Source organism: Malus sylvestris, chromosome 10 (assembly GCF_916048215.2).
Source record: "Malus sylvestris chromosome 10, drMalSylv7.2, whole genome shotgun sequence".
NCBI classification, from domain to species: domain Eukaryota; kingdom Viridiplantae; phylum Streptophyta; class Magnoliopsida; order Rosales; family Rosaceae; genus Malus; species Malus sylvestris.
In genome coordinates, this window is record NC_062269.1 from 26543794 (window position 1) to 26559762 (window position 15969).

Here is a 15969-nt window from a genome sequence, read left to right on the forward strand (position 1 = left end):
TGATGTGACAGGCAGTCTCGTAAGGATTTCGATCAAAACTATGACATTCATAAAACTAGAGCAATATGATCTCCTTGCTTCTATACGTAGGTTCGAATCCCTTATGTCCAACTTGAGATTTCCTTGAACTAAGCAGAGAGAAAATAAATCAGTTTCACGTTGACCAATGAAATGAATCTGACATCAATTTCTATTTTTTGAGTAAAAAAATGTTAGGAAAATCAAAATTTTAGACCATCTTTTGTAAACCACATAATGTGTCAGTTGATAATTGGGCTACTTTTTTCTAGTGATTTAAAGTAATAGTCCAACTATCAATTATCGCATTATGTAGTCTATAAAGGATGATCTAAAATTGAGAAATGCAAAGGAGACTATCTCCTCTATGACATCTCACAATTTAACATCAATTTTCGTGCTAATATTATAAAACATTATACTAAAAACACGAGTCTCAAAATATTTATAGAGAGTTCCACGTTTAAAAACTCCTAGCATTTCTCTCGACAATTTGCATCACCCTGTTGGGATCAATCCCATTGACCAACTTTTATTATCCAATGATACTGTCATGAAAGAGTAAGGGCATTGGCCAGTCAAAACCAACCCTAATTTAGTTTTATTATGGCACTTTCAAAAATATAAAATTCAGCAATGAAAAATTAATAAATAAATAATCAAAATAAATAAAAAGGACAATCTTCCAATTAAATTTGAACTTCCAAGGGAAGGCAAACAAAAATCCAATTTAAAAGAAGTCACAACGAGTCTTTGCCTTCTCAGACCCCCCTATGCGAAACGTCTTCCCTTTGAGCCTTAGCCTCTCTTCGTCTTCGTCTCCCTCCATTTCGCGCTTTCGCCCAGAAACCTCTTGAACTCTCCTCCTTCCCCTCCATCTCCTCTATCCGCCGCCAAACCGTCGATTCGCCGCGCCCGCATTCGCTGAAAACACCATAGGAAACAATCAATTTGGGAAGAGGAAGCGGAGGACGGATATGGCGCCGAGTCTCGCATTGTCGACGGCAGAGAAACTCAGGAAGGACGGCAACACTTACTTCAAGAAAGATCGATTCGCGGCCGCCATCGATGCCTATACTGAGGTATTATTTTGTTTCTGCGATTCGCTCCTCTCGTGTACTTTGCGTGTGTGGAAAATTGTAAAGGTTTGATCTTTGTGATTGATGATTTCGTGGTGGTATTTTTTGGCATTTGGGTTTTGAAGGCAATCACTCTGTGCCCTAATGTTCCTGTTTATTGGACGAATCGCGCTCTCTGCCATCGGAAGCGTAAGTATGTATGACCACCCCTCTCTCTCTCTCTCTCTCTCTCTCTCTCTCCCTCTCTCTCTCTCTCTTCAGTTTTCGTTTTCCTTATTTGTTTCTTGGATTTCATTAATGGGTTTTGAGTAATGCAGTGATTGGACAAAAGTCGAAGAGGATTCTCGGAAAGCTATTCAGCTTGATCACAATTCAGTTAAGGTAAAATCTGGTGTTTTGATTTTGTTTTGCTCCTTTTTCTATATATGTGTTTCTAGGATGTCATCTGTGACCTGAAAATAGAGACGTGAGATCTTCGAGGAGTGAAATTTTGGTATGGAAATGTTCTTGCTACAGAGAACGCGGTTAAAGACAGATGGAGAGGTTATTTTCATAATCTTTTCAACGAAGGACATGAAATGAGTGCTTCTTTAGGGGAGTTGAGTAACTCAGAAGAGTGTAGAAACTACTCTTTTTATCGTCGAATCCGGAAGGAAGAAGTGGTTGTAGCTTTGAAGAAGATGAAGCATAAAAAAGCAATAGGCCCAGACGATATACCAATCGAAGTGTGGAAACTTTTGGGAGAGACAGGTATAACATGGCTCACTGACCTTTTCAATAGGATTTTGAAAACGAAGAAGATGCCAAATGAGTGGCGAATGAGCACTTTGGTGCCTATCTACAAGAATAAGGGCGACGTACAAAATTGCATGAACTATAGGGGTATTAAGCTAATGAGTCATACAATGAAGCTCTGGGAGAGAGTCATTGAGCATAGATTGAGGCAAGAGACACGGGTTTCGGACAACCAATTCGGGTTCATGCCAGGGCGCTCAACCATGGAGGCAATCTATCTCTTACGAAGATTGATGGAAAGATATAGAGATGGGAAAAAGGATTTACACATGGTCTTTATAGATTTGGAAAAAGCGTATGATAGGGTCCCAAGAGACATTCTTTGGAGGATTTTAGAGAAGAAAGGAGTACGAGTAGCATATATCCAAGCTATAAAGGATATGTATGAAGGAGCAAAGACTGCCGTAAGAACTCATGAAGGACAAACCGAAAGCTTTCCCATAACTGTAGGATTACATCAAGGCTCATCCTTAAGTCCTTACCTTTTTGCGTTGGTAATGGATGAGTTAACACGACATATTCAAGATGATATTCCTTGGTGTATGCTTTTCGCAGACGATATAGTGTTGATAGATGAAACTCAGGAAGGGGTAAATGCAAAGCTTAACCTTTGGAGAGAAGTGTTGGAATCTAAAGGTCTTCGCCTAAGCCGATCAAAGACAGAATATATGGAGTGCAAGTTCAGTGCAAATGGAGGCCAAAACGAGTTAGGGGTGAGGATCGGAGATCAAGAAATACCAAAGAGCGACCGTTTTCGTTACCTAGGATCTATCTTGCAAAAGAACGGAGAATTAGATGGAGATCTCAACCATAGAATACAAGCTGGATGGATGAAGTGGAAGAGTGCATCCGGCGTGTTGTGTGACCGCCGTATGCCACTGAAGCTCAAGGGAAAATTTTATAGGACGGCAATAAGGCCGGCGATGCTGTATGGCACAGAATGTTGGGCGGTGAAACATCAACACGTACACAAAATGAGTGTAGCGGAGATGAGGATGCTTCGTTGGATGTGTGGGCACACGAGAAATGATAAGATTAGGAATGAGGATATCCGGGGTAAAGTAGGAGTAGCCGAAATTGAAGGAAAGATGAGAGAAAATCGGTTACGGTGGTTTGGACATGTGCAAAGAAGGCCTACTGACGTTCCGATTAGAAGATGCGACTATGGGACAGAGGTTCAGGGCCGAAGGGGTAGAGGAAGACCTAGGAAAACTTTGGAAGAGACTCTAAGAAAAGACTTAAGAGTACTTAGATCTAACGAAGGACATGACACAGGATCGAGCACAATGGCGTTCTAAGATTTATATAGCCGATCCCACTCAGTGACTTGGATTTTCCAAGTCTCCAACCGAGAAGTTTTCCTCACTCGGGAAATTAAGGGAACACTACCCCAACCTACATGCTCCACTCAGAAAGCTTCAACATACAAGCTTTAACAAAAGAAAATTCAAAGAACTTAGCGAAGAAGGCTTTGGTGTATTTAACACAATACGTTGAAATGAAGGAAAGCTTATTTATTGATATCCCCGATAAGCTACAAATATGTACATATACATGAGTCAAAATAAGCACACAAGAGGGAGCCTTCACAAAGGTTGCTTAGGAGAAGTCTCAGCAGTCGGTAGAGCCCCAGAAAGAGAAGGCACCGGAGGGGGATCATTTGGAGCCTCAGTACTGGACAGAACCCTAGAAGGAGGAGGCATCAGAGGTTGATCATTTGGAGCTTCATTACGCGGTACAGCCCCAGAAGACGAAGGCAATAAATGCCTTTGGAACAAACCCACAAATCTCTGATGATCAAGTAAAACCTGACCATCAGTTTCCTTCATCTGGTCAAGCTTCCTCTTCATGTTTGTAGCATAGTCATGTGCGAGCCGGTGCAACTGTTTATTCTCATGCTTGAGCCCTCTAATCTCCTGTTTGAGACTCATCACTTCAGCCGCCAATGATTCAACTTGGCGGGTTCGAGCAAATAGGCGTTGGGCCATATTAGACACAGAACCTGCACACTGAACACTGAGAGCCAGCGAATCCTTAACAGCTAACTCATCAGACCGTTTGGAAAGTAGTCTGTTATCTTTGGGAGTGAGAAGGTTTCTGGCCACCACCGCAGCGGTCATATCATTCTTCATCACGGAATCTCCAACGGTAAGAGGACCAGTAGGGGAGACGAAGGATGGGCGCCATATGTTGTCTGGAGAAGGCGGGGCTGCCTCTTCAACAAGGTTCAAGTCAAAACGACGGTCGGAGGGGCCAGACATTTTCAAAGGTGTTGAAGAGAGAAGAGGTCGGACAAATCAAGATCTTAGAAGTGCAAGAATGAAGCTTCTACTGGTGGAGATTCAAGTGTGCTTTGGAACTTAATGCCAGCCCCTATAAAAATCTGCACTCGACGAAGCTTCAGAAATCGAAGAGGCGCCTGCTCAGAAATCGAAGAGGCGTTTGCTTTCTCAAAAGCTGGGCTGCTTAGAGATCACGAGGGTTGATCTCAGAAATCGAAGAGGCGTTTGCTTTCTCAAAAGTTGGGCTGCTCAAAGACCACGAAGGCCGATCTCAAAAATCGAAGAGGCGCTCGCTTTCTCAAAAGCTGGGCTCCCCAGAGACCACGAGGGCCGATCTCAGAAATCGAAGAGGCACCTACTTTTCCAGCCTTTTCCAGCCTTGTCAGCACCTGTCACACGCACACTCAGTTTTGCGGAAATTATGGGCATTCTGTCAAAGACTTCTGGGGAAGTAGAAAACACATGAATCTTACTGTTCAATCACCCACTTCTCACACGCAACAATAGCTCATGGGTACCACAGATAACTTTGCCAAAGTTCTCTGCCAAAGTTGAGCACGTGAAGCTTGCAGCTCCCACTACATCGCTCTGACCAAGAAGGGTAAAAGAATAGCAAAGAAACAGCACTAACAAAGTTTAGACCCATAAATTTTGAAGGTCTAGCTACCATATTATTACCCACAAGGGTAAAGGAACAGTACCACTGCTGGATAATTGGAAAGTCCCTGTGTGTCAACCTCTGTGCTTCGTGGCAAGGTAGACTAGCAAACATGCCCAACCTTTACTCACATTCGAGAAAACACTCCCAATAAGATTGCTTGCTCCAAAATCGAAGAGGCACCGTCCTCCGAATCTCGAGAGCCAGACTCCCAACATGACTACTTTCTTAAAAATCGAAGAGAGGGTAAAGGAACAGTACCATTGCTGGATAATTGGAAAGTCCCTGTGTGTCAACCTCTGTGCTTCGTGGCAAGGTAGACTAGCAAACATGCCAAACCTTTACTCACATTCGAGAAAACACTCCCAACAAGATTGCTTGCTCCAAAATCGAAGAGGCACCGCCCTCCGAATCTCGAGAGCCAGACTCCCAACATGATTACTTTCTCAAAAATCGAAGAGACACTGCTCCCCGAATCTCGAGAGCCAGACCCCCAGCATGATTGCTTTCTCAAAAATCGATGAGGCATTGTTCTCCGAATCAATCGAAGAGGCGCTCGCTTTCTCAAAAGATGGGCTGCTCAGAGACCACGAGGGCCGATCTCAGAAATCGAAGAGGCACCTACTTTTCTAGCCTTGTCAGCACCTGTCACACGCACACTCAGCTTTGCAGAAATTATGGGCATTCTGTCGAAGACTTCTGGTGAAGTAGAAAGCACATGAATCTTACTGTTCAATCACCCACTTCCCACACGCAACAATAGCTCATGGGTACCACAAATAACTTTGCCAAAGTTCTCTGCCAAAGTTGAGCACGTGAAGCTTGCAGCTCCCACTACATCGCTCTGACCAAGAAAGGTAAAAGAATAGCAAAGAAACAGCACTAACAAAAGTTTAGACACATAAATTTTGAAGGTCTAGCTACCATATTATTACCCACAACTGTAAAGGAACAGTACCACTGCTGGATAATTGGAAAGTCCCTGTGTGTCAACCTCTGTGCTTCGTGGCAAGGTAGACTAGCAAACATGCCCAACCTTTACTCACATTCGAGAAAACACTCCCAATAAGATTGCTTGCGTCAAAATCGAAGAGGCACCGTCCTCCGAATCTCGAGAGCCAGACTCCCAACATGACTACTTTCTCAAAATCGAAGAGAGGGTAAAGGAACAGTACCATTGCTGGATAATTGGAAAGTCCCTGTGTGTCAACCTTTGTGCTTCGTGGCAAGGTAGACTAGCAAACATGCCCAACCTTTACTCACATTCGAGACAACACTCCCAACAAGATTGCTTGCTCCAAAATCGAAGAGGCACCGCCCTCCGAATCTCGAGAGCCAGACTCCCAACATGATTACTTCCTCAAAAATCGAAGAGACACTGCTCTCCGAATCTCGAGAGTCATACCCCCAGCATGATTGCTTTCTCAAAAATCGAAGAGGCATCGTTCTCCGAATCTCGAGAGCCAGATACCACAGACCACTTTTTCAAAGTGCTCTGACAGAGTTAAAACATGTGAAACTGGCAGCTCCCACTACCGTGCTATGACCAAGCAGGGTAAAGGAATAGCATTACTACTTGTTGTTAGGGAGACTCCTATATATGTCGACCTCCATCCCCAACGGACAGGCAGACCTGCAAAAATGCTCAACCCTTCATCATATCTGAGAGGGCACTCCCAACGAAGCCTTTCGAAATATTCAACTTTCTTTCCCCCCGATAATACCTCTGCAAACAAGCTATACTAGAGCAAGAATATCTCATATCATCAGGGTTAAAAGCAAGAGTATCCCATATCATGCTTTTTCCCTGTCTTTTCTTTTGGCCTTGTTTTTACCTGCAAGACAAGGAGAAAGAGAGCAATCAGTCAGCACTTGGAATCAAGCTTCCAGCCAGGAACTGACTGCCTGGAACCCCTTACCTGATTACTTACCTGGCATTGCTCTCGAGTACTCATCTTCAACATCTTATGTTTCCAGGGAAGATTCCGCATCTGCTTGAGGAACAGATAGGGCAAGTGCGAAGGATACAAGGAAGCATGTGGAGACAAGCGTAACAGCACACGTGCCGATACATTCATTACTCTGTCAAAAGCAAAAGTATCCCATATCAGCAGGGTGGAACGTACTCTAGATTTGATGGACTTGTTTTGACCCTCAAATTCTTCAGTTGGCCTTATACTCTGGAGGAAACCAGAAAACCCTCCAGCTCAGTTCAAGAATAAGCCTGTGGAAAGTTACTTCTTCAAAAGCAAAAGTATCTCATATCATCTCTTCTCATTTTTCTTCTCTTTATCCTTCATGCTGCTGCAAGATGGGGAGAAGGTGAACAATCAGTCGGAGCTCTGATTGCTTACCTTGTTTGTCACCTCTTTCAGCAGACCCCCTAGCTCGGCGACTTGGGGGACTCCTACTACCTGGTTTGTATCGCGCTTGACCAAGCCTGAAACTACAAGTAAGCTTCAAGTGAAATTGATACATTACCTTGTGCATCTCCACCAGTTAAAGATACCACCCCTGGATGGAGGAAGAGTACTTCCAGAGAAGATGCCACATCTACCTATGAGACAGATAAGGCAAGTCAAGACGACACCACACTCCGATACTTAGAAGTTTCGTGATTACGAGATCATTCTCCCACAATATTTCCTAATGGCATTTGTACTAAATCATTCACTTGTACTCACTAAATGAGAGCTTGAACCTATGTACTTGTGTAAACCCTTCACAATTAATGAGAACTCTTCTATTCCGTGGACGTAGCCAATCTGGGTGAACCACGTACATCTTGTGTTTGCTTTCCTATCTCTATCCATTTATATACTTATCCACACTAATGACCGGAGCAATCTAGCGAAGCTCACAAAAAGCGATCGTTTTCGCTACCTAGGATCTATCTTGCAAGAGAACGGAGAATTAGATGGAGATCTCAACCATAGAATACGAGCTGGATGGAAAGAGTGCATCCGGCGTGTTGTGTGACCGTCGTAGGCCACTGAAGCTCAAGGGAAAATTTTATAGGACGGCAATAAGGCTAGCGATGTTGTATGGCACAGAATGTTGGGTGGTGAAACATCAACACGTACACAAAATGGGTGTAGCGGAGATGAGGATGCTTCGTGGGATGTGTGGGCACACGAGAAAGGATAAGATTGGGAATGAGGATATCCGAGGTAAAGTAGGAGTAACCGAAATTGTAGGAAATATGAGAGAAAATCGGCTCCGGTGATTTTGAACATGTGCAAAGAAGGCCGACTGACGCTCCGGTTCGAAGATGTGACTACGGGACAGAGGTTCAGGGCCGAAGGGGTAGAGGAAGACCTAGGACAACTTTGGAAGAGACTCTAAGAAAAGACGTAGAGTACTTGGATCTAACGGAGGACATGACACAAAACCGAGCGCAATGGCGTTCTAGGATTCATATAGCCGACCCCACTTAGTGGGAAAAGGCTTTGTTGTTGTTGTTGTTGTTGATATATTCTTTTGTGTATCGACTTGAGTACTTGTGGTGGTGCTGCAGAGAGTTGTATTCATTGTTAAATTCTGATAAATTGATTGTCTGCATTTTAACGCATGGAGGTCGGGTCATAAATCGTTGGCCTACATTACACGCACGGAGACTTTGTATGTTTGTTTCCTCTTCTAACAAACCATCATTTTATGAGTTAGATGCTATTTATACAATTTGAGCGCATTCAAGTGGCAAAAGACGTTTAATAACAGTTTTGGATCCAGATGCATAATTGGAATTTTCACCAAGATGATAGCTTGAAAGCATGGGTTCCCTCCTTCTATATGCCTTGTGCTCCTGACTTTTTCGGTTGCGATTATGCCTTTAGAATCATTGCTTCCTTGTCGTCTATTCAGTGCAGTACATATCTAATCAAGCTTTGGACACACGAAAATAATTTTGTTGCATATGTTGTGTGTATTCCTGCACAATATTCTCTGAGTCTTGCACATTAACCTATTATCTTCTGCTTTAATGTGCCATTTTCCTTTTTACTATTGAATCATCATTGTGCCGTTTAGGTCATTGAAAATTTCCTGCGTGACAGGGTAACTATATGCTGGGGCTTGCTTTACTGCAGAAGCAAGAGTATGCTGAGGGAGTTAAGGCACTCGAGAGGGTAAGAAGTGCTTTTGGTCTAGCATACTCTTATCATGAGCATTGAGAAAATTTCTCTTACTGTGTGTTTTTCAGTTTATGATTATGATAGAAGAAGAAAATGGAGGTCCATCTAACTCACAATATTTAACTTGAAAGTACATATATCTAGTGAAATTATGAAAAAAGTTGCATAACGCACTCAAAAAAATTAAATACAACTGAGGATGCTTTAGAATGATTACGGTTTTCTTGATCTTATTGTGAAAGTTGCATAATCTAATATTCACAGAAAGAGGGTTATGAGAGGATGTATTATAGTTGCATCACAATGATGCAACTGATATTCACCACTATGTTTCTTGGAAGTTATTTCTTCTTGTTTTGAATGCCTTGCTCGACATGCTTGTATATGATCTTTGGGAAAATTGAAAACAGGGGGGAAGTCAGGTGTCTTACAGAAGCATAATCAGTCAAATGGCACTAGTGCAGTAAAATCTTGTTCCTGATTTTATCATAATACTTGATATCTTCATTTTTTCACAGACATTTCATACTACTTTTAAAACCTTTACTTTGGAAATAGTTGCTTACGATGTGGATAAAATATTTGAATTCTACTGAAATTTTGTTTGAACATCCTGTACAGGCTTTGGATCTTGGGAGGGGTGCTAATCCGAAAGGTTATATGGTAGAGGAAATCTGGCAGGAGCTTTCAAAAGCAAAGTACATGGAGTGGGAGGATACATCGAGCAAACGATCATGGGAATTGCAAAACTTGAAGTATGTGTTCCCTGTAGGATCAGGCCTATGATGTCTGAAAATGTTTTCAATATTGCATAAGTGTTGGTGTTCGTTTTAAAGGTAGCTGGTTCATAAAACTTGTTTCGTGTCTCAGAGCAGACTGCGAGACTGCTCTTAAAGAGAAACATGACGCTCTTCAAGTTGAAGGGTTTTTGGATGAAGCTGCTACTACCCATATGAAACAGTTAGAGGCGTTAGGAAGAGTGTTTGAGAAGGCTGCAGAAGCTGACACGCCAAGTGAGGTCAGTACATGGTTTTCTTGTCTTCCATTCTCAGTTATTTTTGTTGTGACTGTAAAAAAATTTCAGGTGCCGGATTACCTGTGTTGCAAAATCACGCTTGATATATTTCGTGATCCTGTGATTACTCCAAGTGGGGTTACATATGAGAGATCAGTGATCCATCACCATCTTGAGAAGGTATAATTTCTTCATATTGCATCTGCTAATACAAATGCCTTCTCTACGCTAATGTATATATTCACAGTGATCTCTGGCCTTTTGTTTGCACTATATACCAGGTTGGCAGGTTCGATCCAATCACACGAGAGCTGCTTGATCAATCAGAGCTAATACCAAACTTTGCCATAAAAGAAGCAGTTCAAGCATATTTACAACAGCATGGTTGGGCCTACGGAACATAGTGAAGGTTGAATTTATTGGAAACTTAGAGAGTCGATAGTTGTTCTAAAACATACAATGTACCAAATGCGGCAGAGTGCAGTGTCCTCTTGTGTTTTTGATGTATGGTGTGACCTAGAATCATACTGAAGGTCTATCCTTTTTGAAATTGTACGTAGATTACAATATAAACCAGTTCTCCACTTGCTGCTGGTGTAGATTCATGTTTACTTAAAATTGTCGTCGTTTGTGAATTCGGTTTATCTCTCGGACCTCAAAACGGGTTTTTCTACTACGCATCAATGTATACATTCAAATCACAAGTTACATTTGAATCTTTTAGATTGAACTAATACACTGATGCATTGGGATCACCTAGAAGTTACTTTAGTCATTAAATTTTTAATTTAGTCAATTTAATCACTATATAATACCGAAAATTTGACAAAAACAAAAATTTTCACGCATTTATTAGTATTAGGAGCAAAAACAAATTTTACATCATGATTCTATACATAAATTAATTCAATTGATAAAGTAGTGCCCCTTTTGTTATGCTTAAGTTCGAACCGCCTCGTGTTATGCTTAAGTTCGAACCGCCTCGCTGTAAATTAGAGTATCATTTTCTAAAATAAAAATAAAATAAAAATTACATCTCGAGGAAAATATTTCAATTTTCCTAGGGTTTTCGCTCCCACCCTCCCATATATAAACAGAACAAACTCGGCCCTCACAGTAAGCCCGAGAAAAAGAAAGAACTCTCACGGCCTCGTTCGCCCTCGCTCACAAAACCTCCCGGCGGGACTCTAGGGTTTTCAGAGACCTCATCACTCTTGGTCGACTGCAACCATGGCGACCACCACCGCCGCGGCCCCGCGCCAGCTCTCTCAGAAAGAGGCTGACATCCAGATGATGTTGGCCGCCGAAGTCCATCTGGGCACCAAAAACTGCGATTTCCAGATGGAAAGATACGTCTTCAAGCGCCGCAATGACGGTACACTCTCATCTCCTCCCATATTTTCAGATATAGTCCTGTTTTTTCGGTTTTATTTATACTTTTGCAATGCATATTTATCAAAATAAATATTAGATTTCTGGTTTTGTTTGTATTTGGAATGATGGGCAATATAATTTGTTTTGTCAGATCTGTTGTTTGGATAGTTTAGAGGATTATTTGTTTCTGAAGTTTCATTTTTGTTTCTGTAATTTTCTTTCAATTTGATATGCATTTGTGCCGATTTTGAACTGATTTATTTGGTTCAGTTTACTTGGTTCTACAAAATTAGATGGTTTAATACCAATTGATTGTGTTTCGGGACTGTTTTGTACTAGAAACTCAAATTTGGCATGCGTGTGATCAGCGGTTGTGGAGCACAAGAGTGTGCTGCTCTGTGTTATTGTTCTCCCTATTGTTTCGTTAGCTGTTGATTTGTTTCAGGAACTAAGCTGTCGTTTATTGAATTGGCATTTTAGTGCTTAATTACTGCTTTGGTTATTCTTAGGGATTTACATTATCAATCTTGGGAAAACTTGGGACAAGCTTCAGATGGCTGCCAGGGTGATTGTTGCGATTGAAAATCCTAAGGATATCATTGTACAATCAGCAAGGCCCTATGGACAGAGGGCTGTCCTGAAATTTGCTCAGCACACTGGTGCTAATGCTATTGCTGGAAGGCACACGCCTGGTACTTTCACAAATCAGCTCCAGACGTCGTTCAATGAGCCCCGTCTCCTCATTCTGACTGACCCACGAACTGATGCTCAGGTGATGGTCATCTTTTATTTTTAATGTCTTTGTATGTTCATTTTTAGACTGCTAGTTGATGTCCAGGGTTTGTGTAAGTGCTATTATGTAACTCTCTTATTTCCCAATTTTGTTCTGCTTGTTTTTCTTTTTGTGTTCTAATAATCGTTATGTGCCTGCAGCCAATTAAGGAGGCTGCTTTGGGAAACATACCCACCATTGCTTTCTGTGATACTGATTCCCCTATGCGTTATGTTGATATTGGCATCCCTGCGAATAACAAGGGGAAGCACAGCATCGGATGTCTTTTCTGGCTCCTAGCAAGGATGGTTTTGCAGATGCGTGGTTCCCTCCGTCCAGGGCTTAAGTGGGATGTCATGGTAAACACGGAACATTTCTATTGATTTTGAAATTTATGCCTTGGCTTTTGTGCGTTATTTGTAAGTTACTCGAGGGATCTGTTGAGACATATTCTCTAAAGTTCTAATCATTGCCCAAAATTTCTGTTTGCAGGTTGATCTCTTCTTCTATAGAGACCCTGAGGAGGCCAAGGAAAAGGAAGATGAAGATCTTCCTCAAATCCCAGATTATGGAACTGCAGATTATGCTGCACCTGGTATCATCGGGGCTGATCAATGGCCTACCCAAGTTTCTGATGCTCCATGGCCAACAGATACCCCTACAACTATCCCGGCAGTTCCTGTTGTTGGCTGGACCGCAGAACCAGGTTTCACTTGTTAACCATTTAACCGTTGTAAATTGTGTTAGAATCATCACATTTTTGTTGTATTACCTTGTTCGATTCTGCAGGCTGTGAGAAACATTTGAGCTTAATCACATTTTATGTTATCAAGTATGCATCTGTTTTTGGTCAGTTGTACCTTTTCTGACACATGTTTGTTTCTTCCCTATCTTGTTTATGTTTGAGTGCAGGCGCAGTAGGAGGAGAGTGGGATTCGATTCCTCCAGCACAAATTCCTGCTGCCGCGGTTGAAGGTGTTGTTCCTCCTCCTAGTCGCTGGGAGTGAGGAATTTTTGAAGGGGTGCTCTTCACAATGTCGTTGAATCCGTAGTCAGCTAGATTTTCTTTTCTCGTTTGGGATTTTCTAAAAGGATTATGATAATGCCATTTTGAAAAAATGGATTGTTTTTGAAGCCGTTGAGTTTAGATTTGAAAAAATGGATTGTTTCTGGAGGGCTAGACAATGTTACCATTGAATTATTTCTTTTAATTAATTTATCGTAAATCTGTACCAAAAGAATTACATCTTGAACATTCATCTTTTGACTAAACGTGGTTGGGGTTGCGGAAAATTTTGTCCGTGGCCCTGCGGGCTGTCTATTTCTATCCTACCCTTGGACTAAATGTGCATAATCTCCTACAACCTGATTTCATTAGGGCTAATGTGGGGCTAATGTGGGCATATGTTTTGCCATTTGTAGGGCTAATGTGGGCATATGACTCTTGGCTGTAGATGGCCTAAGACCGTCCCCGATGGGGTTTTATCTTTCATGAAATTGATATATTTAAAGTATTAGTGAGAAATTTTATCTCTAATGGGTTGGAAAGTAGGGTTAGGTCTATCAGGCCATCTTCAACCGAGGGTTATAGGGCTTGTTTTAGCCCTGTCACAAAAAACCGTCTTCAACCGAGGGCCATAGGGCCAAATATAATTTATTATTTAAATTGAAAAACTACAACAACTTAAATTTAAAAACAACAATTTAAATTTAAAAACTACAATTTATATTTAAAAATGACAAATTAAAAAAAAAAAAAGAATTTTTTTGTGAGGAATGATGAATGAATAATTTAGGTATTTATAGGAAAAAAAAATAGAATTTTTGAGAATTAAAAAAGAACAAAAAACAAAAAAGGCCCCAAAAACCTTAAAAAAATAATTTTTTTTTTTTTGAAACCAACGGTAACTGGTGCCAGCTAGCCGTTGGATTCAAAATTTTGAATAACAAATCCTGTCGGTTAAATATAATAAATGTATTCATGTCGGTTATAACCGACATGATTATGTGGTTTCTGGCCAGCCCTCCAGCCATCTCCGATCCCGTGGGGCCCTCCCAAATTCCAGAGCCCTCTGGCCTAGCCCTCGGTTGGAGACAGTTTTCGGGCTATTTTCGGCCATCTGGCCCTCTGGACCCTTCGGTTGGAGATGGCCTCACTTATATTAGCAACTTTCTTCCTTGCATAGCAAAAAATTAGGTTATATCTAGCTTCAAAAGGCAGTAGGCCCACGAGAAAAGTAGCTACCTATGTGAGTCAAATTCTGGCAAGTATTTTTGCTCATCATCATAACTACAGTGTATGTTCACCATATACATAATCATTTGCCACGGGTCCTTTCATCTAATTATAGTTAACTTCCACATTAAATGTTATTTTTTCAATTTTGTAAAAATAAACTATAGTTAGATGAAAGGACACGCGGCAGATGATTAGATGTATGGTAAACATACACTATAGTTTATGGTTGTGAGCAAAAATGCTCCCCAAATTCTGCCACTCTCCCCCTACTTGCGAATACACTTAAACCCAAGGTTCTCCATTCTATTTGTATGTTTAATGCTTAAGACATAAAATGATATTAGATGTTCTACTAAAAGGGCTTACTTATATTAATTTCCAAATAAAAAACACTCTACATTTTAAAATGACATAGAAAGTTTAGAGACCTAAACCAAAAACATAAATAAATTGCAAGGGCATTACAATTTAGTTATGAGACAAAATCTTATCTTATCTAATTTCATAGAAACAAACCAATGGATAAGATTGAGATAAGAGAATCCAATCCAATGGTTCATAAGTGATAAAATCTAACTTTGTCAAAATTTGGATTTTTTTTTTTTAGGTTGAACTGTTTATATATATATATATTATATTTTTTTTTGAGATAACACGTCCAAAAATCAACTTAAGAAAAGTTAACAAAAAATAAAAGTTATCCTGTAATCAAATTACTACATATATATATATCCCCATAAAGAGCCCGAAAGTAAATAGCCCCTCATTGGGAGATATTTTTTTTTAATAGAGCTCCAAAGGTTCCTCGGAGCTTCAAAATGGATTATATCCACCATTTTTTCAATCCCATATAGAGCCCCTCATTAAAAATGCCGTAATGGATGTGTAATTTGAATACGATGATGGTATGCTTGACGCTGACGCTTCTGTTCTTGAATAATGAGAAGGTTAGGACATGTTTATTTACATGAAATCGAATTGAATCCATTCACATGTCCCATTACTTGCTTGAAAGACAAAATAGATTTAGGCAGCTTGATCGGATCATATGCCTTGCTTCTTCTGGCAGTCACCATACCACATTAATAATTTGGAACCCTTCTATATGAAAATTTGTGATTGTTCCCAAACCTAACACTCAGATCTATGCGACCAACAAAAATCACGTTGTTCTCCTCCTGATCACACAATGGAATAGCAGTCAAACTACGTAATTTGGTATCGTATATAATATAAACCATCAAATCCAGTTATTGCTGCCTGCCGCGAGAGACACAAGGTCGAAGAGTTCCAAACATTTCTGCATGCGCCTCCCTATAAGAGCAACGTACAAGTTCCGGCTAGGATAATCGTTTGCAAACTACGATACTTCAAGTCATGCCTTTGGCTATATGATTGAAATTCAAATGACTATAAAGTTTAAGCGTGACAAGTACTGATGGGTCAGGACAAACCCAAAGTCTTAGTGCTTATGTTATTCCTCCTGATCCTGCTCCTACTTTGTTCAATGCTGCTTTGCATTGGTCTCAAGTATATTGTACAATCGCAACAAATGCGCGCGTTCTGTCATTTGATGTGTTCAATGAAATAATATTTGGTGAGGT

General features: G+C 40.8%; 3 protein-coding genes across 4 annotated transcripts in view; 2 read left to right on the plus strand and 1 right to left on the minus strand.

Annotated features, from left to right (window-relative positions):
- Positions 1–5751, minus strand: part of LOC126584376 (uncharacterized) — a 99622-nt gene extending 93871 nt beyond the window's left edge. The window contains exon 1 of the mRNA XM_050248779.1: positions 4912–5751. The gene's annotated coding sequence lies outside the window, so the exon portion shown is untranslated. The remainder of the gene's footprint in view (positions 1–4911) is intronic.
- Positions 744–10615, plus strand: LOC126587091 (E3 ubiquitin-protein ligase CHIP-like). Of its 2 annotated transcripts, none has more exons than XM_050252069.1 (8): positions 744–1100; positions 1223–1294; positions 1415–1478; positions 8888–8959; positions 9587–9720; positions 9836–9983; positions 10050–10160; positions 10262–10615. In XM_050252069.1, the coding sequence occupies exons 1-8, from the start codon at positions 1087–1089 to the stop codon at positions 10382–10384; spliced, it is 738 nt and encodes a 245-aa protein (XP_050108026.1). In that variant the 5' UTR covers positions 744–1086; the 3' UTR covers positions 10385–10615. The 2 variants fall into 2 exon arrangements, with proteins under 2 accessions (XP_050108026.1, XP_050108025.1); XM_050252068.1 differs by having other exon boundaries at positions 745–1100; positions 1223–1290.
- A 461-nt stretch (positions 10616–11076) lies between these two features.
- LOC126587090 (40S ribosomal protein SA-like) lies at positions 11077–13367 on the plus strand. The gene is made up of 5 exons (XM_050252067.1): positions 11077–11355; positions 11864–12126; positions 12288–12485; positions 12619–12832; positions 13039–13367. The coding sequence occupies exons 1-5, from the start codon at positions 11211–11213 to the stop codon at positions 13131–13133; spliced, it is 915 nt and encodes a 304-aa protein (XP_050108024.1). The 5' UTR covers positions 11077–11210; the 3' UTR covers positions 13134–13367.
- The last annotated feature ends 2602 nt before the right edge of the window (positions 13368–15969 follow it).